General features: G+C 44.2%; 1 protein-coding gene across 1 annotated transcript; it reads left to right on the top strand.

Annotated features, from left to right (window-relative positions):
• The first annotated feature begins 4434 nt into the window (after positions 1-4434).
• On the top strand, positions 4435-22246 carry LOC136628739 (zinc finger protein 665-like). The gene is made up of 4 exons (XM_066604841.1): positions 4435-4512; positions 5530-5632; positions 10705-11043; positions 17452-22246. The coding sequence occupies exons 1-4, from the start codon at positions 4435-4437 to the stop codon at positions 19032-19034; spliced, it is 2103 nt and encodes a 700-aa protein (XP_066460938.1). The 3' UTR covers positions 19035-22246.
• Positions 22247-23784: the final 1538 nt, after the last annotated feature.

Raw genomic sequence — 23784 nt, 5'->3', positions numbered from 1 at the left:
GCTGAAACCGATGCTGTAGGGTCCTCAGGGTGGCAGCGTTGGTGGTGGACTTGCGGAAATGTGCGCGGCGCACCTTGCCGAGCAGGTCAGGCAAGTGGGGATAGTTTTTTAGAAACCGCTGAACCACCAGATTGAAGACGTGGGACAGGCATGGCACATGTGTGAGGCTGCCGAGCTGCAGGGCCGCCACCGGGTTACGGCCGTTGTCACACACGACCATGCCCGGTTGGAGGCTCAGCGGCGAAAGCCAGAGGTCGGTCTGCTCTGTCAGACCCTGTAACAACTCGGGGGGAGCTGAAATACTTTGCAGTGGCCTAGGAAATATTAGAGTACTGTTTAGCGGTGAGACCGCTGTCTAATGCACTGCAGACACAGAACGGTATAAATAAAGTCGCTTGCAGTAGGCTAGGAGATATTAGAGAGCAGTTTCACGGTGAGAGCTGGTTGTATGGCACTGCAGCCTGAGAACGCTATTACTGAAAGGCTGGGAACTGGCCTAGGCCCAAGATGTGTAATACAAAAATTGATGCACTACTACTCCCAGCCAGCCACAACTATAATGCACACGGTCAGATGTAGCCCTAAGAAGGACCATTGGGGTTCTTGAAGACAGGACCTACTCTAACACTTTCCCTATATCAGCAGCAGCTCTTTCCCTATACTCTGCATAATACACTGCAGACTGAGAACACTATAGATGAAATGGCCTGCACAGCCCGAGATGGAAAAAAAAAAAAAATGCACTACAGCTCTCAGCCAGCCACAAGAGTAATGCACACAATGAAGAGTAGCCCTAAGGAGGACCGTTGGGGTTCTTGACGAAAGGATCCTACTCTAACACGGTCCCTATATTACTCCCAGGTCATGTGATCCCTGACTCCTCCCACACACGTTACTGATCACATGACGGTGACATCATCACAGGTCCTGGAAGCAAATGGCTGCTGTCCAGCTCGCATATATCTATATTAAACCCCAGTTCAGCACTATGCAGCAATTCCAGCAACCTCATTGGTTCTGAATCACAATTCCAGCAATCTCATTGGTTGTTTGGCTTGTGTGATTCAACCTCATTGGTTGTTTGGGTTTCCTCATTCAACCTCACTGGTTGTTAGTGCCGAACTGGGGTTTAATATTAATATATGCTTCCAGCTCTGCAGGTGGAGGTCTGTGTGTCCCTCATGGCAGGTTAATATTAACCCTTCACTCCCTGTGTGGGATAAGACGTCCCGGCTGTGAGGTGACTGATTGCAGCAGCTTTCCTCCTCTTCTGTCCTAGTTCAGTAGATGCTCTGTGTTCAGTAGGGTGGAGTGGTACATACTATTATGGGGCAGGGGGGAGCGGTACATACTATTATGGGGCAGAGTGGAGCGGTGCATACTATTATGGGGCAGAGTGGAGCGGTGCATACTATTATGGGGCAGAGTGGAGCGGTGCATACTATTATGGAGCAGGGGGGAGCGGTACATACTATTATGGGGCAGGGTGGAGTGGTACATACTATTATGGGGCAGGGTGGAGTGGTGCATACTATTATGGAGCAGGGGGGAGCGGTACATACTATTATGGGGCAGGGTGGAGTGGTGCATACTATTATGGAGCAGGGGGGAGCGGTACATACTATTATGGCGCAGGGTGGAGGGGTACATACTATTATGGGGCAGGGTGGAGTGGTGCATACTATTATGGAGCAGGGGGGAGCGGTACATACTATTATGGGGCAGGGGGGAGCGGTACATACTGTTATGGGGCGGGGTGGAGTGGTGCATACTATTATGGGGCAGGGTGGAGTGGTGCATACTATTATGGAGCAGGGTGGAGTGGTGCATACTATTATGGGGCAGGGTGGAGTGGTACATACTATTATGGGGCAGGGTGGAGTGGTGCAAACTATTATGGGGCAGGGTGGAGGGGTACATACTATTAAGGGGCAGGATTGAGTGGTACATACTATTATGGGGCAGGGTGGAGCGGTACATACTATTATGGCGCAGGGTGGAGGGGTACATACTATTATGGGGCAGGGTGGAGTGGTGCATACTATTATGGAGCAGGGGGGAGCGGTACATACTATTATGGGGCAGGGGGGAGCGGTACATACTGTTATGGGGCGGGGTGGAGTGCTGCATACTATTATGGGGCAGGGTGGAGTGGTGCATACTATTATGGAGCAGGGTGGAGTGGTGCATACTATTATGGGGCAGGGTGGAGTGGTACATACTATTATGGGGCAGGGTGGAGTGGTGCAAACTATTATGGGGCAGGGTGGAGGGGTACATACTATTAAGGGGCAGGATTGAGTGGTACATACTATTATGGGGCAGGGTGGAGCGGTACATACTATTATAATGCAGGGTGGAGCAGTACATACTATTATGGTGCAGGGTGGAGCAGTACATACTATTATGGTGCAGGGTGGAGCAGTACATACTATTATGGGGCAGGGTGGAGCAGTACATACTATTATGGTGCAGGCTGGAGCGGTACATACTTTTATGGGGCAGGGTGGAGCGGTGCATACTATTATGGTGCAGAGTCGCTCTGTGCGTACTATTATGGGGCAGGATGGAGCGGGACATACTATTATGGTGCAGGGTGGAGCTGTACAAACTATTATGTTGCAGGGTGTAGTCATACATACTATTATGGGGCAGGGTGGAGCAGTACATACTATTATGGTGCAGGGTGGAGTGGTACGTACTATTATGGGGCAAGGTGGAGGGGTATATACTATTATGGGGCAGGGTGGAGCGGTATATAGTATTATGGGGCAGGGTGGAGTGGTACATACTATTATGGGGCAGGGTGGAGTGGTACATACAATTATGGTGCAGGGTGGAGTGGTACATACTATTATGGCGCAGGGTGGAGCGGTACATACTATTATGGCGCAGGGTGGAACGGTACATACTTGTTACGTGTGCTGCTGAGACATTTTGTACTACTGAGCTTCCTAGCAGCACAGCCCTCACAGGGTTAATTGATTGAGCTGGCTGGGTTTGGTACTTCCTGCTTGCAAATCATCTGGGTCTGTGCTCACATATAAACCCAGCTCCTGGTCAGTCTCTGTCTGGTGTTCAGGGTGAGCAGTCATGAATCCTTGTCTGTTGAAGCTTGCTGTGTGATCTGTGTATTGCTGGTTCATGTCCGTTTGTTCGTTTATATTCTGTTAGTTTTGTGTTAGCTTCCTGTGTGACCTGCTATCTGTGTCCTGTTGCAGCGTTCTGTGTGAACTGTGTCCGGTTCTGCAGGGCTCCTGGTTAGTGTAGGGACTAGCGGCATACCCAGGAGCCATGAAGTGGCCCGCTAGCTGTCATGTTTTGTACAATATGTCAACTAATACCTGGTATTTCTATTCAGCTTATCATCTCTTAATAGTGGTTGCATTTTGGCTGCTGTATGCCATGTACTCTGGCTCTGTGTGTCCTGTTATTTAGTCCCTGTCATGTGACATGTGAATGCGTCTTGTTCTGGTGCGTGGCTCCTAGGATCAGCTAGGGCCCAGGTGTGAAGACCGCTGGGCTGCCCTTATTGGGCAATGGCCCTGCTTAGGTAGGGCCTTGCCATCCTCCCGTGTAGAACCGGGTCAGTTTACATTTAACCCGTGTGCGTACCCAGTCCTCCTCTTGGTCAAGATCGTGTGGGCCTTGTGCCTAGTTTGCCCACACGATCGTAACAATACTATTATGGAGCAGGGTGGAGCGGTGCATACTATTAGGGAGCAGGGTGGAGCGGTGCATACTATTAGGGAGCACGGTGGAGCGGTGCATACTATTATGGCGCAGGGTGGAGCGGTGCATACTATTATGGGGCAGGGTGGAGCGGTACATTGTATTATGGCGCTGGGTGGAGCCGTACATACTATTATGGGGCAGGGTGGAGCGCTGCATACTATTATGGCGCAGGGTGGAGCGCTGCATATTATTATGGAGCAGGGTGGAGCGGTGCATACTATTATGGCGCAAGGTGGAGCGGTGCATACTATTATGGTGCAGGGTGGAGCGCTGCATATTATTATGGAGCAGGGTGGAGCGGTGCATACTATTATAGGGCAGGGTGGAGCGGAACATTCTATTATGGTGCAGGGTGGAGCGCTGCATACTATTATGGCGCAGGGTGGAGCGCTGCATACTATTATGGCGCAGGGTGGAGCGGTACATACTATTATGGGGCAGGGGGGGAGGGGTACATACTATTATGGGGCAGGGTGGAGCGCTGCATACTATTATGGCGCAGGGTGGAGCGGTGCATACTATTATGATGAAGGATGGCTAACATCTCAAAGTTTTACCCTTATGTTGAGTTCTTGTTGTTTTTTTACATTTCCGTCGCTCGCACATTGGCTCATCTTCTTTTCCTTCAGGTCCCTTCAGTATATGAACATCTTTTGATCTCTTCTGTGAAACAGAATTTTCCGAACTGACTATTCAAAGATGAAGGAAGGCATGAACAAGATGGCCAAAAGTTTAGTAAGTCTCTTCCGAGAGATCATCTTCCAGCTTACTGGAGAGGTGAGAGATTCTGATGATGTCACATTACACAATTATTATCTATGGTAATAGCAGATGATGTCACTGGAGAGGTGATGGACTCTGGAAATGTCTGCAGTGATATTTATTACTGTCTCCCCATATACAGGATTACACAGTAGTGAAGAAGACCTCCAGTGATGGCTGTCGGGCCCCTGTGTGTGATGAATGGGGAAGACCCCTGAGCCCAATCACGGGGCCCCCACCTCACCCCCTGATACATGAGGACATCAATGTACAGAAGATTCTAGAGCTCACCAACAAGATGATTGAGCTGCTGACTGGAGAGGTGACGCTGCAGGGAATGCTGGGACATTATACAGTAACAGCACTGGAGGCTTCTGGGTAATGACTGTATATTATGTTGTCAGGTTCCTATAAGGTGTCAGGATGTCGCTGTCTATTTCTCCATGGAGGAGTGGGAGTATTTAGAAGGACACAAGGATCTGTACAAGGAGGCCATGATGGAGACCCACCAGCTGCTCCCATCACCAGGTAATAGACAGGACTAAATACACGGGGACTTTATTATCTGTATGTAAAGAATGACTTCAGTGTCTGTCTGTGTTTCCTCCAGTTCCATCCAGTAAGAGAAGCCCACCAGAGAGATGTCCCCGTCCTCTTCTTCCACAGGAGAATCAGGTAGATGGAGATGTCCCTCTGATCTGTAGAAGGCTGTGAAGCTCTTGTCTTCAGTCTTATTAGATGTCTTCTACTTGTGTGATGAGGCCGGTGGAGATGGCAGGATTACCGCTGACCAGAGACATTACATGTTGTCTGGATCTTCTCCCAGTTTTCTGGCGGTGGAGACTGCTGGTGGGAATAAGGAGCCAACAGGTTGGATTTATATCTGTCTGCTCCTTTATTTCCCCCGAGACAAGCAGCGGATGTGGTAGACGCTGATCTCCTCCACTGAGACAATGTGCTTTTCTTGTCATGTAAAACCTTCCACACGACTTCTCCAACCGCCTGCTGACTTTTACAATATTTGTCTTCAAGCTTTTGTATCCGGATGAAGATCTGACTGATATTGATGATACAGTAACAATTGTGACAGTCAAACAGGAGTTTGAAGAGGAGATTCCTACAGGTAACCGCCCAGGTGAGTAGTAACCACTAAATACAGCAGAGAGGAGTCACAGATTCTCCTCAGTCAGCGGCTGCAGATATGTTCTTCTGTGGTCTGTGGGATTATTGGGGATGACAGATCCTGCAGCCCGGGCCCCGTCCTCCCAGCTGGTTCATCTTGTAAGCCTGTTATTGAAAGTGGATATATGAGACTGCGGGCCCCCAGTCACTAGGGCATTGTAGGTAGGTAGGTATTGTAGATCAGCACACAGGAACTCAGCATACTCTTTGCATGATCGAATCATGCTCCTTTATTACTCCATCAGTCACAAAGAAGTGCTGCAACAGTTTGACCTATTATAGGTCTTTGTCCTGCATGCTGTGTGCTGATCTACAATACCTATATGCTAGCAGTTGGAGGGTCTTCATGTCCGGACCTACTGATCGGATCATGTACCACCTGTGTCTCCTTTCCTTATTGACTGTGTGATTGTGCTGCGGTCTACACCTCACTTTCCTTATTAGATGCAGGCCCCCAGTCATCAGAGCACTATGACTAATGACCTACAAAATTTGACCATTTTGGCTGACCATCATTTAAAGAAAATTATATACAAATGGTATTTCATGATGGCCGATAGAGACTGTCTGCCAAACGTCATCTGTCAGGTTGGAGTCTTTTATCTTTTATTAGGACAATCTACATGTGGCATGATCAGACACATACAGCTTATCATCTATCACTTTGCACAAGACCTCTCGCTGATCTGCCAGTTTAATCTCACATGCTGACGTTGGACTGTTCATATGAATGATCGGACATAGAATTAATTTGATCCATTCTGGCCAATTCTTGTCTCATGTGTGACCAATGTAACAACTAGTTAGTACAGGAACCACATCTGTATTCTAATCGTGTTTCTTGCTGTCTTTTGTTGGTACTCACACTTCTGCCTTCTTGCCGCACCACAGGTCCTTTCCTCCTGCTCTACCCTTTACATCCTCTCCCTTCAATGTCTTCTCCTCACACTGACAACTGCCAGCGTACGCACACTTGGAATTACTCTGACTAGAATTCCTCCACCAATCACAGACCTGTTGCTGGGTGGTGAAATGTCCAATCAAAATAATGCTCCCGACAGCCAATCAGAGCGAGAGGCTGCAGATTGTCTGGCAGAATAAATCATCAGTAATTAATATACAACATTTCCTTTAAAGGCACATACACATTTAAACAACAGTAAATACATTTACTTTCTGTAGTGCCCAACTCTGGGCCACTACACTATTACTACTGGGGCCGATATAGGGGAAACTATTACCACTGGAGCCACAATATGGGCCAATATAGGGGACGCTATTACTACTGGGGCCAATATATGGGTCACTGTTACTACTGGGGCCAATATAGGGGACGCTATTACTACTGGGGCCAACATAGGGGATGTTATTTCTACTGGGGCCACCAGTATAGGGGGGTCACTATTACTACACGGGGTGGATTTGCTGCGTAATTCACAGTAGCAGCAAAGTGGATGAGATTTTGAAAATCTCATCGACACAGGGTTTAAACAATCTGTACAAAACCCGCGCGGATGACATGAGGGGCGGGATTTAATTCTGCAGCATGTTAATTTTAAATATAATGTATATCAATTGCCCACCCAGCGTTTTTTTAACAGCCCTGTCCTTTTTAAAAAAGCAAAGGTAATAATCATATGTTGTGATAAGTCACCTCCTTAACCCCTCCCCAATCACACCTTGGGGCTCCACTGGAAACTTTTACTTAAAAAGGGCTCCATGTCTGAAAAAGTTTAGGAACCATTGGTCTAAAATATCAAATAAGGGCTGATAAGTTGCAAAAAAAATACAAAAGTGTGGAAACCTACCACTAGACGGACAGGGCTATTGGTATGGAGACAACCCCTGAGCCTCTAGTCACAATTAAATGAGACTGAGGTGCAACGGCATAGGTCAGCCAAAAATGACCATCAGTGATGATATTTATGGGATGGAAAATATGCTAACCACTCAATGTTGTTTACCTGGCTCCATGCCCATACCCTAAGGACTATGTTGGGAAAATGATCCAGCAGTTAAGGCGACGTATCCTTGCACATGTGGGAAATATCAGACAAGATGAAGAAACTCCTCTAACATCCCACATAAGAACCCACCATCAAGGGGATGCCAAATTAGTATCTTTCCGTAGAATTGAATAGATACGTTCAAATGGTAGATCCAGAGATATAAATAAAGACTCCTACAAACAGAAGCTTCTTGGATATTTGTATTGCAATGTCCAAAAAATTGAATATATCAAGTATGGCATTATTTATTATGCACAGTGAATGCCGTAATACAAAAAAATGCAGAGATTGAGATTTTGTGTCCCCACACCACGCAAATGACCTTTAATATAGAGTAATTTAAAAAATGGTATGTACCCTAAAATGATAGCATTAAAAAAATGTTGGTTGCCACACAAAAATAGAAGGCCACACAGAGCCCTATCAATGCAAACATAAAAAGTTATAAGGTCATAATATGGTGTCAAAATTAGAAATATAAGCCCTACCCCAAAAATCATCAAGCTAACTCCCCAAGAAGCGCTGCCTCCTCGGTCCCTGTCAGTCTTCTTCTGTCTTTCTGGTGACCGGTGATTTAAAAATCCCTGCCTCCTGACAGCGCTGCCTCTGCTTGGCTGAGTTCTGTGATAGGTCTGCGATCGATAAGGGGTGTAAAGTTTCTTTAACATGTAACTAATTCTCATTCCTTTAGAAGAAACGTTTTATGATCAGGGGGCAGGTTTCTTTAGGATCCAATCTTGCTTTTGGTTTGCCGGTCTATTTATGGGGATTCCCCAATCTTTAAGAGCTTCCTCTCCTGCTGATGCTCTGTAAAAGACATGTTTGTTTCCCTCTTTGTTGACAATTAGCTTTGTAGTAAAGCCCCATTTATAAGCAATGCTAGCTTGTCTGAGAGATGCAGTTACGGGCAGAAAGAGCCATCTTGATTGTATTGTAGTTTGTGATAGGTCCATATAAAGTTGGACTTCGGAGAATAGGCTAGGGAGATAGTCCATATTTCTTGCTGCCAGCATCAAGGCTTCCTTCACATAATAAAAGTGTATGCAAGTTATGATATCGCGAGGGATTGAATCTGAGAGCAACCTAGGCTTATGGAGTCTGTGGGCCCTATCTATGACCAAGTCACGGGAGACTGTGTCTGGCAGAATTTTTAAAATTAGTCACTTAATGAAATCCTGGAGTTCAAACACAGAAACTATCTCAAGAACTCCACAAATTTTAATATTGTTCCACCTGCTGTGGGCTTCAATGTCTGCCAATTTGGTTTTAAGTTTTTACTTTGTCGTCTTCCAATGAGTAATGAAAGTCTATCAAATCGTGTGATTTTGCAAACTCGCTCAATTTTGTTTGTGGGGTCTACTCTGCTCCCCAGTTCCTGGATAGAAGTGTTAACAGTGGTAGATATGCTTTTAATATCAGCTTGAATAGAGCCTCTAATAGCCATAATTATTCCTTTAATAAAACTTTTTGTAGAAAGCTGGTCTGATGACTGATATGATCTTTTGTGAGCATGCTTTCTGGGTTTAAATTTGGACTTTGGGGGGTGGGAGAGGTGCAGTGTTTTCCTCTGGATCACTATGACATGCTGGTCTAAAAGATGTGACTGGGGGCGGGGCGTGGCCAAGCGGGAGCAGACATGCGCACCTTGGCGGCTCAGTTTGGCCCTAAGGTGCCCGAAAACATCCAGAGCAACATCCCCTGACTGAGAGGCACAGTTTGAGCCCTCTCGTGGCTCCGTGGACGCTAGTAAGGCCTGCGGCCTACCTGAGCAGCGGCAGCCGCGGCCTAGAGTCCGGAGGCCCCGCCAGCCGGAAGTCCAACGGGAGGTGCAGCGGAGGTTCACCCTGACGATACCAGGAGGAAGGGGATCCGCACTCAAGCAGGAGACAGTCAAGCCCCGCCACCGCTGCCAGTGAGAGCGAAGAAGTGACACTGGAGGAAGAGAGGAAGAACCCCGCAGCAGCCAAGAAGGTGTGGGGCTCGGAGGAGCGGAGAAGCGCTGTTGCCCGCCAGACAGAGGTCCCCCCCTGCACCGCTGAAGGCCTCCGCTGCCCCAGAGGCTCTAGCTGACAACACCGCCGGCTACCGAGAATGGAAAGGGAGCACCTCCACCCAGCCCCTTGTCAGGGAGAAAACCCTGAAGACGCCAGGGACCGCGGTGAGTGTTAACCCCCCCACACTCGCCCACACACCCCAGAGACTACACCACTACGCTGTGGCTGTCCAAGGGCTGTTGCTGTGGTGTTGCTGACCCAAGACGGGAAAATCCTCCCTCTGCATATCAGACAGCCTCCATTCTATTTGCCACTGTCCACACCAGCGCTACAGCAATACTACCGCAGACGTTACTGACCAGGCCTTACCAACAACGGCCACTAGTCACTAACTGTTCAAAAGACTTTAACGATGCAGCACTTGAGGGATATAGAGCCCTAATTTTTTGCGGAGGCAACTCTCTACCCCTTCTAAATCCCTCAGCAAACATTCCCTCTGCAAACACAGGCGGCCTTTAAACCCTACCTGGCCCAAGCTGTAAATCTATCAATGCAACTATCCAGCAAACACATGCCCGAAGGTCCTAGGCCACTGTATTGACCCCCGACCGACTGGTGGCATGTGATACCTTTAAGCCGCAACTCACAATCTTACTAACGAACTGATCTTCTCTACCACAACATCCAGCCTACTATGTCAAAATATGGGAAATATACTAAACCCGCTCCACTCCATTATGTGTCTCAAACAATCCCAAAAATTTTCAGCTTCCAACAAACTTCAGATATGGAGGACCAAGAATCAGACCACCCGTCTACCTCTCAAAATAATGATCCAACCCCACCAAACTTCCCCCAAGGCAGCTCTAGTCTTTCAAACCTTGACATTAAAGAATCATATGAGAGCAGCCATAAGTTATTCAAAAACGAGCTACAAGGAGCTATATCCGAATTTTCTAAACAAATACAAGAGCTGGGCCAACGAGTAGACTAAGTTGAAAATAAAACTGACAAAATTATAGAAGCAATAGATCTAGACAGAAACCATATCAAAGAGAACCAAGACAAAATTGAGCAACTAGAACTAAAGCTTGAAGACCTTGAAAACAGGTCAAGAAGAGCAAACCTACGCATTAGAGGACTACCGAAGCGCTTTGTAGCACTTAAAGAAACCGTGTTAAATATCTTCCTAGCCCTTCTACCACAAGCAGACCAAAACCTCTTCAGAATGGACCGCATTCATAAAGCCCTTAACAAACCTGGCAACCCAAACCAACCTAGGGACATTATTCTAAAACTCCACTATCCAGAGGCTCGAGACATGATCCTCATGGCAGCAAGAAATGTGTCCCCACTCCCAGGTACAGATCAGTGAGTGCAGATATTTCCGGACTTAGCCCCGTCTACACTTGAGTGCAGGTGACGACTAGACTACGTCCCATCACCCTGGCACTACAAAAAGCACAGATACGCTACTGCTGGGGTTTCCCGTTTATGTTGTCCTTTAAAATTGAAGGTCAAGAGCATATCATCCACACGCTATCCGAAGGGCAAGAAATACTTCAGGCTGCAAATATACCACTTGACGACATCACAACCTCAAGACAACAGCCCCCATTATCCCAACGCCCTGCAAGGCTTTGGGACAAAAGATGCCAGAGGCCCCATCTTCTGCCCTCTCAAGGAACTCCAGAATGATGACCCCGATTACAGTAAAGCACGTTAAGAACTGTAATGTATAACCTTTATTAGATTTTCACCTAAGGTGCCATGTTTATTGCATTATTTTCTCACATCCAAGGTGTGCACTGATAGTGCGCCCTATCTTATAACAATAGTAGAGCTAAATTAGATTTTAAGTTGCAACCCTAGCGGCCCATAGGCCACTATCTGTTTCCCATAAGATCACTGTCACCATTACGGACTACATGCTGTCCGACTGGTATATGCGATTTAGGTCGGTCTCATACAAGGACCCCCTTCGCATCCTAGATATTTTCATGTTTATGGTTTCTATGAAAGTTTTCAGTATTGTTTTTCCGATTGTTATTTCTGATACAGGGTACTTTAGTCTCTCTCCAATAATACATCCCACTCTCCAAAATAATCTTAAAGCTCTCCCTTCGTGTAAGATTACATCTAACCAACCATCTCCTGACAGCAGCATGCTATCCAATTCAAAAAACTATGTGTAGAGTACTAAGTCACAATGTCCGGGGTCTTTATTCCCCAGATAAACGCAGAAAGGCCTTCATTGATTATGAAAGACATAAACCTAACATCATCTGCATACAAGAGTCCCATTTCTCGACCACGTCTATCTCAAAATTCTTCAACCCTAGATACCAAGCACATTACCATGCACGATATGTCACAAAAGCAGGGGGGTGTCCACCTTCCTTCGAAACTCCCTCTCCTTCAAACTGACTGCTTCTTTAAGCGACGACCAGGGTCGATATCTGATTCTGGTGGGAGAATTATACAACGACAAACTATGCATTGTCAACACCTACGCACCTAACTATAATCCAATAGAATTCTTCCTAACTATCTGCGACATCCTTATCCCCCTAGATTACACTAGAATAATATGGTGCGGAGATTTCAACTTTACCAATGACCCTAATATTGACTCCACTTCCCCGGTCCCTCCCACGAGAGATAAAAATTTGAGGACTAGGTTCAAGGAAGCTTTCCAGCTATTAACATTATCAGACACCTGGAGAGAATTCAATCAAAACAAGAGAGGTTACACCTATTTCTCCCCAGCACACAAGTACCATTACAGACTAGACTGGATCCTCACCAACTCCCTGACCCTCCCATTATTATCCTTCTCTTGCCATCTTGTAAGTGCATGGTCAGACCATGACGCAGTCCTATCCGAGTTTCTATTATCGCCCAAACACGAATCCCATATACATGGAGATTAAACGAAGCTCTCCTCACTAACCCCACACTAGCCATCAGCCTACAACAGAAACTCGAAGATTACTTTCACCACAACAGTCCTGACGACACAGAGATCGACATCTGCTGGTTAGCACATAATCCTGTGATACGAGGTGTTCTGATCTCTCTGGCCTCACAACGGAAAAGGGAGAAAACCAGAGCCCACACTACCTTAGAATACAAAATCCAAAAGCTAGAAATAGCATACACTCAACACCCCTCTTGTATTTAAGAAAAGCCATCCAGGATGCCAGACTGGAGTTAAATGCACTGCTGGCCCATAAAACGGAAAGAGAGCTTGCCTGGACTCTGACAACGTACTTCCAATACACGAATAAACCAGACAGACTTTTAGCGAACAAACTCAAGGAAAAGCAAACTATTAACACAATTCATAAAATCCAGTCTAGGCGTGGCCAACTCACTTCCAATCCGGATAAAATATATAAAATCTTCCATCAATACTATCAAAAATCTTACAAGGACCATTAAGGCCCCTTGGAGACCCACATCACTGACTTCTTCTCCCAACTTAAGCTACCCCACTTATCAGAGTCAGGTCTATCGGATCTTAATGCCAACATAACTGAGGAGGATATTGACTGGGCGATCAAACGAGGCAAAGCCCCAGGACCGGATGGACTTATGTCTCTATATTATAAAAAATTCGCCCCAATATTAAAACCCCATCTAGTTTCACTTTTTAACTACATTCTCCGCCAAGGCCATATACATCCAGACTTTCTGCAAGCCCTAATCACAGCCATCCCTAAGCCAGGAAAAGACCATACTCTTCCCTCTAATTACAGACTCATTTCCCTTCTCAATGTAGAGCTAAAACTTTTCACTTCCATAATAGCCAATAGGGTCAACAGACTATTCCCTTCACTGATACACCAGGACCAGGTGGGCTTCATCCCAGGTAGGCAAGCCCCCGATAATGTAAGAAAAATTCTCAATCTCATTCATATCGCAAACAACACCAAAACCCCCATGTCAGTATTAGCATTAGATATAGGGAAAGCCTTTGGTTCCCTCTCATGGCCCTACCTCCAATTAGTCCTCAGTAAACTAGGATTCACTGGTCCATTCCTAAATATAATCTCAGCCCTCTTCTCTACTCCTTCAGCATATGTTAAAATTCCATAGACCCAGCCATCTCCAATTCAAATCCTGAGAGGCACCCGTCAAGGATGCCCACTCTCACCTGCCCTATTTGCGCTGGCAATGGAGCTATTGGCCATTGCTATTTGGGAAAACCCAATATCACTGGGCTACCGGTAGGTAACACCAATAACAAGCTTAGTCTATTCGCCAACTGCCTGCTCCTAACCCTAACTAAACCACTAACTTCTTTACCCAACCTTCTGGAGTTGTTAAAAAATGTTGTCTTATCTCTGGCCTTAAAATCAACCAGGCAAAATCAGAAATTCTCCACTGCAATACTCCTTTAAACACACAAAGACTAATCAAAATCAATTTCCAATTTAAAACTCAATGCCACTATCTACCTTATCAGGGGATCAAGCTTACAAATGCACTAGACTCTCTATACAAGTGCAACTATGAACCACTCTTTCGTCAACTGGGCCTAGATTTAGATAAATGGGATTGCCCATACCTCTCGTGGATTGGTCGCATCCACAGCATCAAGATGACCCTACTCCCAAAACTGCTTTACTTGTTCAGAACTCTTCCTATCCCTGTCCCAGCCTCAGACCTCCAAGCGTTTAAAAAAAAAATATTTGCCTTTATATGGGCACATAAACGACCCAGAATCTCTAAGTCCATAATGTGTCTGTATAAGGAGGCCTTTCTGTTCCATGTATTTTGAAATACTATAAAGCCACCCGCCTGGCGCAAATGCCACCTGTCTATGCTGGCCCCCAGGCCCCACTGTGGACCTCCAACAAGGAAGCCCAGTTTTCTCCGCACACTTGGCCCGCCCTACTTTGGACAAAAGTCCCCCTCCCTTCCAACTTCAGAACTAATACACCTTACACCTTTTTCTCCATCCTGTTATGGAGACAAGTCAGATTTAAACTGAACCCTCAACCCACCCCATCCTCCACTTACTCCGCTACTACACAACCCAGACTACCCCCCCCCCCCCGGCCTAGATGCGACTCAGTTTATATGGTGGCAAACAAATAACTTGCTGTCTTAGTATGACTTCCTTATACATGGCAAACTGATCTCAGTATCCTACTTCACCAGTCAACATAGACCACCTCCACAGGAATGGTGGAGAAAAATGCAAGTCTTCCATTACTGGTCCTCAATCTTACCCCCATCGACCAAGACAGAGATGACTCACATGGAAGCCATATGCACATTCTGCCCCACACACCCAGGCACTCTTTCCAATTTCTACAATATGCTTAACAAAACACTGCAGGATTCCAAACACCTCTTTATGCTACAATGGGAGTCCGACTTACACTCCTCCCTGTCACTAGACCGTTGGCACCACTGCTGTGAGACCATAAGCAAAAATAGCTGTCTCTTGCAGCCGTTCTGAAGTCTTCACCTTGCTTTCAGGCCGGACCAGGGTTTAGCAGTGTCTCTGCCTTTCCTGGACCTGAGGGGTGTGGTGAATGGATGAGTGATGTCAGTCCTCACCTGTTTGTGACTGGCTCAGCTCCTATATAAGCTGTGCTAAAATTGACCTCAGTGCTGGTCAATTTTCAGTTGTCTCCTGGACTGCTGCTGAGGAGCACTGACTGCTCTGGAGCTCCTCCACTTTGCTGCTGCAGCTAAGTATCTTTCGTTTATGGTATACTGTTCCCTTTTTCTTTGTATCAGGGCTTCCTGTCAGGGAATAGTTAGTGGCCCAGGCATGCATTGTGGGTCTGCACCTTTCGGAGCGATCGGCCCGCCGAGTAGGCAGGGCCCCCATCCCGGGTTAGGGGTTTGTAGGGAAAGCCTTTCCCTTAGTTTTGTATTTATGTTGCACAGTTGTGCCTATTCTTTAGTTTATGCATATTGCACGTCCGGTAAGGACGCAACACTGTCAAGTCTCTTTGACAGAGACGTCCATAAAAGTCTTACATAGAGCTTATCTAGTACCTGAGAGACTAAATGCCATCTATCCGGAGATCTCCAATCTATGTTTCCGAGGATGTAAGGACGTGGGCTCTCAGCACCACATCTGGTGGTTGTGCCCATTAGCACAAGCTTTTTGGAGAAGGGCCTCCCACCTGATAGCCTCTGTGACTGGGACAAGCCTCAGACTTGACCCCTTTGTTCCACTCCTAGGAAATAAACCCGCCGGGATGTGCAACGCCCCCTTCAAATTATTACAATATATTACGATGGCAGCATGAATCTCAATAGCACAGCAGTGGCAGAAACCAACGCTCCCATTTGAACCCCTTAGAACCCGCATTAATAAAACCCTTTTGAACGAAAAACTCATAGCTATACGCCAAGACAAAATCCTGCCATTTGAAAAGGTCTGGAACCCCTGGATAGTCTACACCAACGTTCCGAACCTACACTATTTTGTGAGATTATAGGCGGAAGACGACTAAGTCACGCATCAGAAAAATAAGAATGGCGCTGGAGTAGTTCTACACCCATATATTTCAGACGACTTATAAGACAATAAGAGATGGAGATATTGAGATTGGTTCCTTTCTTTCTGAGTGATGTACGATGAGATGTTGACTTTTCCATGCATACAACTGAAAATTCTACCATCTATTGTTTCTCTTTCCTTTCTTTCTTTTTTTCTTCTCTTTTCTCTCTTGTTTTATTACTGCTAATGGTTCCTGCCAGTTTAAAAACGGAATCTCTGTGCTCCAATGTAAAGATTTGACTCTATCCTCCCCTGCGTGGGGTCCATGCGGCAGAGTGTTGCCAACTTTAAGTTTAAACCAAATAAAACCCTTTGAAACATAAAAGATATGACTGACAGGTATTGGTTTTAACAAGTGTTTCTTCTATATCCCTGTTTAGTTGTTCCATCATTTTGTGCTTTTGCTTCTCCTGACTAGATGTTGAGAAATCCTCCTCCCCTGCAAGCAGAGACTGTTCCAGTGCCATCTTGGCTGCATAGGAGCCTCCCCTGATTCCCACGCTATTTCTCTTCTCCCCCACTGTCCACTGTCTCAGGAAGAGAGTTTTGCCTCACTTGCGGTCACCCCTCTACTGCTGTTGAAGTATATGTTGCTCCTTTGTGAACTGCGTAGAACTGATAGTGTCCTCTTCTCCGCTAGTGGCTGCAATCTTCAGCAGGGAGAGCGCCGCCCTCTTGGATGAGCTCTCCCATGTTGGGAAAAACAAAGCCAGTTTCCGTGGAGTTGCTTTGGAGTCTTTTTTTTCTTTTGGCATCCCACTCTCTGACCTTTTAAAAAGTCTGACTTATTAAGATTGGATGCCCAGGTTGCGCTGTAGTTGGTTCTGAAGGAAAGGTCTTGAGCAGAGCTCTAGCTCAGACCTCCATCTGCATGCCGTGCCAGGCCGCACCCTCCTTCCCCCCTCACAAGAATATTTATGATTTGCCACTGAGCAATTTAGTCACAGAGTGATGACAGGTACACTGATACATAAACCTATGAATATGAAAGCTGCAACCTGGTGGCCAAAAATGATTTACTGGTTCTCACTTTGAGGTCTGTTAGATTGTGATCTGTTTTTTCACCACTTTCTTAGTTAATAAATGCTATGTCACTTGTAATTTGCAATGAAATGTGTATACATAGACATGTTATAAAATATCTATATCATTCTTAAGGTTGCTTCAATTAAAAAAAAATAGTAAAATCACCTTTATTTTTGGCAGATAATGGTATTGGAAGCCCAGAGGGACGTCTGATATCTGCAGATTGTAAAGCAGAGGATTGTGGTATCACACATCACACATGATACATATGAAGAACCTGCTCTTATCCCAGATATCCCTTCAGTTCTTCAAAGCAAAGAGCCATCATCTAATCTTTTTATACATGTCCCATTTTCTAATACATCACTGACTGAAAAGCAGAAGAAAAGTCACAGAAGGGGAAAACATTTAAAAGCTCACACTGGGGAGAGGTCCCATTCATGTCCAGAATGTGGGAAATGTTTCGCTTGGAAATTACATCTTGTCAAGCACCAGAGAATTCACACAGTAGAGAAGCCATTTTCATGTTCAGAATGTGAAAAATGTTTTAAAGTGAAATCAAAACTTGACATACATCAGAGAAGTCACACTGGGGAAAAGCCATTTTCATGTTCAGAATGTGGCAGGTGTTTTACTTCAAACGCAAGTCTTGTTCGACACCAAAAAAGTCACACGAAGGAGAAGCCATTTTCATGTTCAGAATGTGGGAAATGCTTTAGAGTGAAATCACGACTTGACAGACATCGGAGAATTCACACAGGAGAGAAGCCATTTCCATGTTTAGAATGTGGAAAATGTTTCTCTACTAAATCTGATCTTGTGATCCATCAGAGAAGTCACACAGGGGAAAAGCCATTTTCATGTTCAGAATGTGGGAAATGTTTTAGACGAAAATCACAACTTGTCATGCATCAGAGAACTCACACAGGAGAGAAGCCATTTTTATGTTCAGAATGTGGGAAGCATTTTTCTTTAAAATCAACTCTTGTTCAACACCAAAAAGTTCACATGAAGGAGAAGCCATTTTCATGTTCAGAATGTGGGAAATGTTTTAGAGTGAAATTACGACTTGACAGACATCAGAGAGGTCACACAGGAGAGAAGCCATTTCCATGTTTAGAATGTGAGAAATGTTTCTCTACTAAATCTGATCTTGTGATGCATCAGACAACTCACACAGGGGAGAAACCATTTTCATGTTCAGAATGTGGGAAATGTTTTAGACTGAAATCACAACTTGTCATGCATCAGAGAACTCACACAGGAGAGAAGCCATTTTCATGTTCAGAATGTGGGAAGTATTTTTCTTTAAAATCAACTCTTCGTAAACACCAAAAAGTTCACACGAAGGAGAAGCCATTTTCATGTTCAGAATGTGGGAAATGTTTTAGGGTGAAATCACAACTTGTCATACATCAGAGAAGTCACACAGGAGAGAAGCCATTTCCATGCTTAGAATGTGGGAAATGTTTCTCTACTAAATCTGAACTTGTGATGCATCAGAGAACTCACACAGGGGAGAAACCATTTTCATGTTCAGAATGTGGGAAGTATTTTTCTTTAAAATCAAATCTAGTTCAACACCAAAGAAGTCACACAGGAGAGAAGCCATTTTTATGTTTAGAATGTGGGAAATGTTTTGTAGTGAGATCACAACTTGTCATACATCAGAGAGCTCACACAGGAGAGAAGCCATTTTCATGTTCACAATGTGAGAAATGTTTTAGAGACAGAGTAGGACTTGTCAGACATCAGAGAAGTCACACAAAGGAGAAGCCATTTTTGTATTCATAATCTGGGAAAAGGTTTAGAGATAAAGCAGAACTTGTCAGACATCAGGGAAGCCACACAGGTGAGAAGGCATTTTCATGTTCAGATTGAGAAATGTTTTTTAATCTCATCTTGTTTATCATGTTCAGAATATGGCAAGTTTTTTTTTTTATTTCAAAATCAACACCAAAAAAGGTTGCACAGCAGAGAAGCAATTTTCATGTTCAGAATGTGGGAAATGTCTTAGAGTGAAATCACAACTTGTCAGACATCAGAGAAGTCACATAGATGAGAAGCCATTTTCATGTTCAGAATCGGAAAAAATCTTTTACCCGCCAATTAAATCTTCTTAAGCATCAAAACCACTCACACATTGACGGAGCTATTGCTTTTTTTTTAACATTTTTATTTTTGTGCCTTTTGCATTTAAAATGAAACATTTACAGTCGTAGTAATGTTGTATGTAATACAAGAGAAAGTGAAAGTGCTATAGGGCTCTAAAGGAAAACGTATTAAAGCTCTTGAGGCAGTTTTTTGGAATGAAATGTTGCAAATTTTGTCACACTTGTTATTGCACCAAAAAAAGTGACTTTTTATCGTCTCACAATTTTGTTTTCCACTTTTCCATAAATTGGGTTGGCTTAGCAACTTTGGACATGTCTCCTGCGGCCCGACATATTTACTATGATTTACATGAAAAACTGGCATACATTAACCCATTGAGTGGCACGCCTGGAAATTTTCCGGAACGAGTTCCACTGCCCATAGTGATATAGCCCGGTAGAATATTTCCGTGCTATGTTTCACTATGGGACCTGCAGAGCACATTGCCATAAGCTGTGGCAATGTGCTCTGCCTGTACAGTCCCTCATAGAACAATGCAGGACTTTGAAATAAGAAGCAGGAAAATATTACCGATCTGCCGGCAATCTCCTGCTTCTAATTTCAAACTCCTGCACTGGTTTGTTTACAGGTTGCCATGGAGACCATCGGGTTATCACAAGCCAGCCGATGGTCTCTGTCGCAGAGAGAGCTGGTGCTTGGCTGTCAGAGGATAGCCAGGCACCAGCTCTGACACAGCAGAGAATGGAGAAAGCCTCCGATCTCTGCTGTGGTAACCCTTTACATGCCGCAGTCTATGCGACTGCAGCATGTAAAGGGATGTCCCGGTCGGACCCCTGCAATGAGATCATAGGTTCCTGATGGGTTTCTGTGGAAGTCCCCCAAAAGGACAAAATTTTAAAAAAAAGTTAAAAAAAATTATTTAAAAATAAAAACACTTGTCTCCCTTTGACTTAATTAAAAACAAAATCACACATGTGGTATCCCTGCATTGTAATGACTCAGAGAAAGAAGTTAGTACATTATTTAACCCCTTAATGAAGCAGTCCCCTTTCTTTTCTTCCCCTTCTTTTTTTCTTCCTTCCCGCATTTAAAAAATCATGACTCCTTTATTTATTCATCGATGCCGCTGTATGAGGGCTTGTTTTTTGCGGGACGAGTTGTACTTTTCAATGGTGCTATTTAAAGTACCGTATAATGTACTGAAAGACTTTTACAAAATTCGAAGTGGAGTAAAATGACATTCCACCATCTTTCAGTGCGTTTTGTTTGTACGGTGCACAAACTGCAACAAAAATGACATGCTAACTCTATTCTAGGGGGCAGTACGATTACTACGATACCAAATGTGTATAGGTTTTCTTTTTGCTGTAGTACTTGAATTTTTTTCAAAGACATTACATTTTTAAAAATTATTTTCTGCTGCATCTTCTGCCCGCAATGACTTTTTTATTCTTCCATCGACATAGTTGTGCAAGGGCTCATTTTTTGCGGGTTGTCCTTTAGTTTACGTTAGTGCTAATTCGGAATACATTCGACTTTTTGATCGCTTTTTATTGCATTTTTTTCTGGGAGACAGAGTGACTGAAAAAGTGCATTTCTGGGGTTCTTTATTTTTTTTTCAGACTACGTTTACCGCGCTCGGTAAATGATGCACTACTTTGATTGATCGGACTTTTACGGACGCGGCGATACCAAGTATGTATTTTTCTTTTATGATTTAGATTTTTTTTATTATAGATATGGCAAAAGGAGGGTGATTTAAACTTTTATTACTATAAAAAAAAAACTGTGAAAAAGTTGCATATTTGGTATTGGCATAATCGTACTGGCGTGAAGAATGACGTTAATATATCATTAATACGGCCCAGAGAATGCAGGGAAAAATAAAAATAAAAAACATGCCAGAATTACAGATTTTGTTAATCTTGCCCCTAGAAAAAATCAAATAAAAAGCGATCAAAATTGTACATGTTCCTAAAAATTAGATAAATAAGGCCTAGAGTTCATCCCGCTAAAAAAACACAGCGTTCTAGGGCTCTGGCAGTGAAAAAAAATTAATACGGCTCTTGGAATGTGGCGACACAAAAGAAAACCTTTAACCCCTTAGTGACGTTGCTATAGTAAAACTATGTCCTGCTGTTGCAGGACGTGTATGGAGGGAGGTAGCGCCGCTATCTCCCTCCATACAGCGCGGGTGTCAGCTGTTTGTTACAGCTGACACCCGCGGGCAATAGCTGCACTCCGCTGTTCGGTCGATTGCGGCTATTAACCCTTTAAATCCCCCGAACGGTAAGATCGGTAGAGCCCTGCAGGTGTCATGGCAGCCGGGGGCCTTTAGAAAGGCCCTATGGCTGCCTTAGCAGACTGCCTATCAAGCCATCCCCGTGGGGTGGCTTCATAGACTGACTGTGAAATAGCAGTATGACGTAATGCTACAGCATTACGTCATACTGCAGGAGCGATCAAAGCATCGCATGTTAAAGTCCCCCAGGGGGACTTCAAAGTAAAGTAAAAAAAAAAATCAATAAAGTTTTTTTAATTGTAAAAAAAAAAAACGTTATAAATGTTTAAATCGCCCCCCTTTTGCCATATCTATTATTAAAAAATCAAAATCATAAAATAAAAATATGTATTTGGTATCGCCGCGTCCGTAAAAGTCCGATCTATCAAAGTAGTGCATTATTTGTCCTGCACGGTGAACGTCGTCCGAAAAAAAAATAAAGAACACCAGAAATGCACTTTTTGAGTTACCCTGTCTCCCAGAAAAAACGCAATAAAATATCGGCCGGGCGATATACGGACGCGTGAACAAGCCCTTATATTCCTGCTGCATTTCCTGTCTGTCCCGCTTCTTAAATGCTTTTATTATATTTATAATTCTCAATAAACCGTTTTTGATGCTACATTCCCGCCGTCCCGTCTTGGATGTTTATTTTGGGGTTTGTTAGATCGTTCATGTACGGACTGACATTTTTTTGATGGGACTCTAGTTGCCTTCATATAGGATTCATATTGCTGCCATGTGGTAGATTTGACTTTTTAATCCCTTCTTAGTCTGTTTTTTCATAGGAAGATGGCAGAAAAAGTGCAATTCTGTTCCTTTTTTTCATTTTTATCTTTCCTCCATTCGCTGTGTGGTAGAAGGAACGGCTTCATTTTCGGCAGCAGCAAATTAATATCTTTTATGACGTTTACACAAAATGCTTTACAAAAAATGTATTTGTTTTATCGGATCTAATCAGATTTATAAAGTTCTCTAAGGGATTTCTTTGTATGGGAAGTTGCAGTTTCTACTGGCATCAATTTTTAGTACGTGTTTTTTTTGTGTGTTTTATTGCTTTAACCCCTTAATGACAGGGCCTACTTTGGCGTTGAGGACCAAGCGATTTTTGGTATTTTTCCATCTCCATTTTTCAAAAGCCATAACTTTTTTATTTTTCCGTCGATGCGGCCGTATAAGGGCTTGTTTTTTGCGTGGAAAGCTGTAGTTATTATCGGTGCCACTTTTGGGTACATAGACTATATCGTAAAACTTTTCTTATTTTTTTTTTATGATAACAGGGAGAGAAAACGCATCAATTCTGCCATAGATTTTTTTTTTTTTACAGCGTTAATCATGCAGCATAAATGACACATTAATTTTTTTCTGCGGGTCGGTACAATTTCAATGATACCAAAATTCTTATATTTTTTTTCGGTTTTTACACATTTTTGCCAATAAAACCCCTTTTTTTTTCTCTATAGCTGCATTCAAAGTCCTGTAACTTTTTTATTTTTCTATGTACGGAGCTCTGTGAGGGCTTATTATTTGCGAGACGAGCTGGAGTTTTTATTGGTACCATTTTGGGGAGCATACAGCTTTTTTGATCACTTTTATTGCCTTTTTTTGGGAGGCAAAATGCTAAAAATTAGCATTTTGCCTCTGTTTTTTAGCGTTTTTTTTAACGCTTTTTGCCGTACAAAATAAAAAGCATATTCAAATTTTTGTACACATTGTTACGGATGCGTCAATACCCAATATGTGGGGTTTTAATTTTTTTTACCTTTTTTATGCTAATATTAAAAACGCACAAAAAAGGTTTTTTTTTACATTTTTCTTTTCCTTTTTTTACACTATTTGAGTCCCTCTGAGGGACTTACATCACTGCACTTATGATCGCCGTGATAAGACATGGCAGAGCTACTGCCCTGCCATGCCTTATCGCTTATACAGCGATCATAGTCATTGGCACTACAGGACGCCAGTGCCATGGCGACAGGCGGGGCTCTCGCGATAACATCGCAAGAGCTGGCTGGAGACACAGAGGGAGTGCGCTCCCTCTGTGAACTGTTCCCCTGCCGCGATCTAAGCAGATCTGTTTCAGCGGGACGCCGGCTGTGACTGACAGCTGGATCCCACTGCGGGATAGCGGGAGGTCAGTCATGATCG

The sequence above is a fragment of the Eleutherodactylus coqui genome, chromosome 5 (assembly GCF_035609145.1).
Source record: "Eleutherodactylus coqui strain aEleCoq1 chromosome 5, aEleCoq1.hap1, whole genome shotgun sequence".
Taxonomy (NCBI): Eukaryota; Metazoa; Chordata; class Amphibia; order Anura; family Eleutherodactylidae; genus Eleutherodactylus; species Eleutherodactylus coqui.
The sequence above is the reverse complement of the archived record's forward strand: the minus strand, read 5'-3'. Positions and strand labels throughout refer to the sequence as shown.

Coding starts and splice junctions, on each gene's coding strand:
- LOC136628739 (XM_066604841.1), top strand. CDS start 4,435: ATGAAGGAAGGCATGAACAAGATGGCCAAAAGTTTAGTAAGTCTCTTC. Junction 4,513..5,529: donor TCTTCCAGCTTACTGGAGAG/GTGAGAGATTCT, acceptor TTTGTCTTCAAG/CTTTTGTATCCGGATGAAGA. Junction 5,633..10,704: donor TCCTACAGGTAACCGCCCAG/GTGAGTAGTAAC, acceptor ACAAAATTATAG/AAGCAATAGATCTAGACAGA.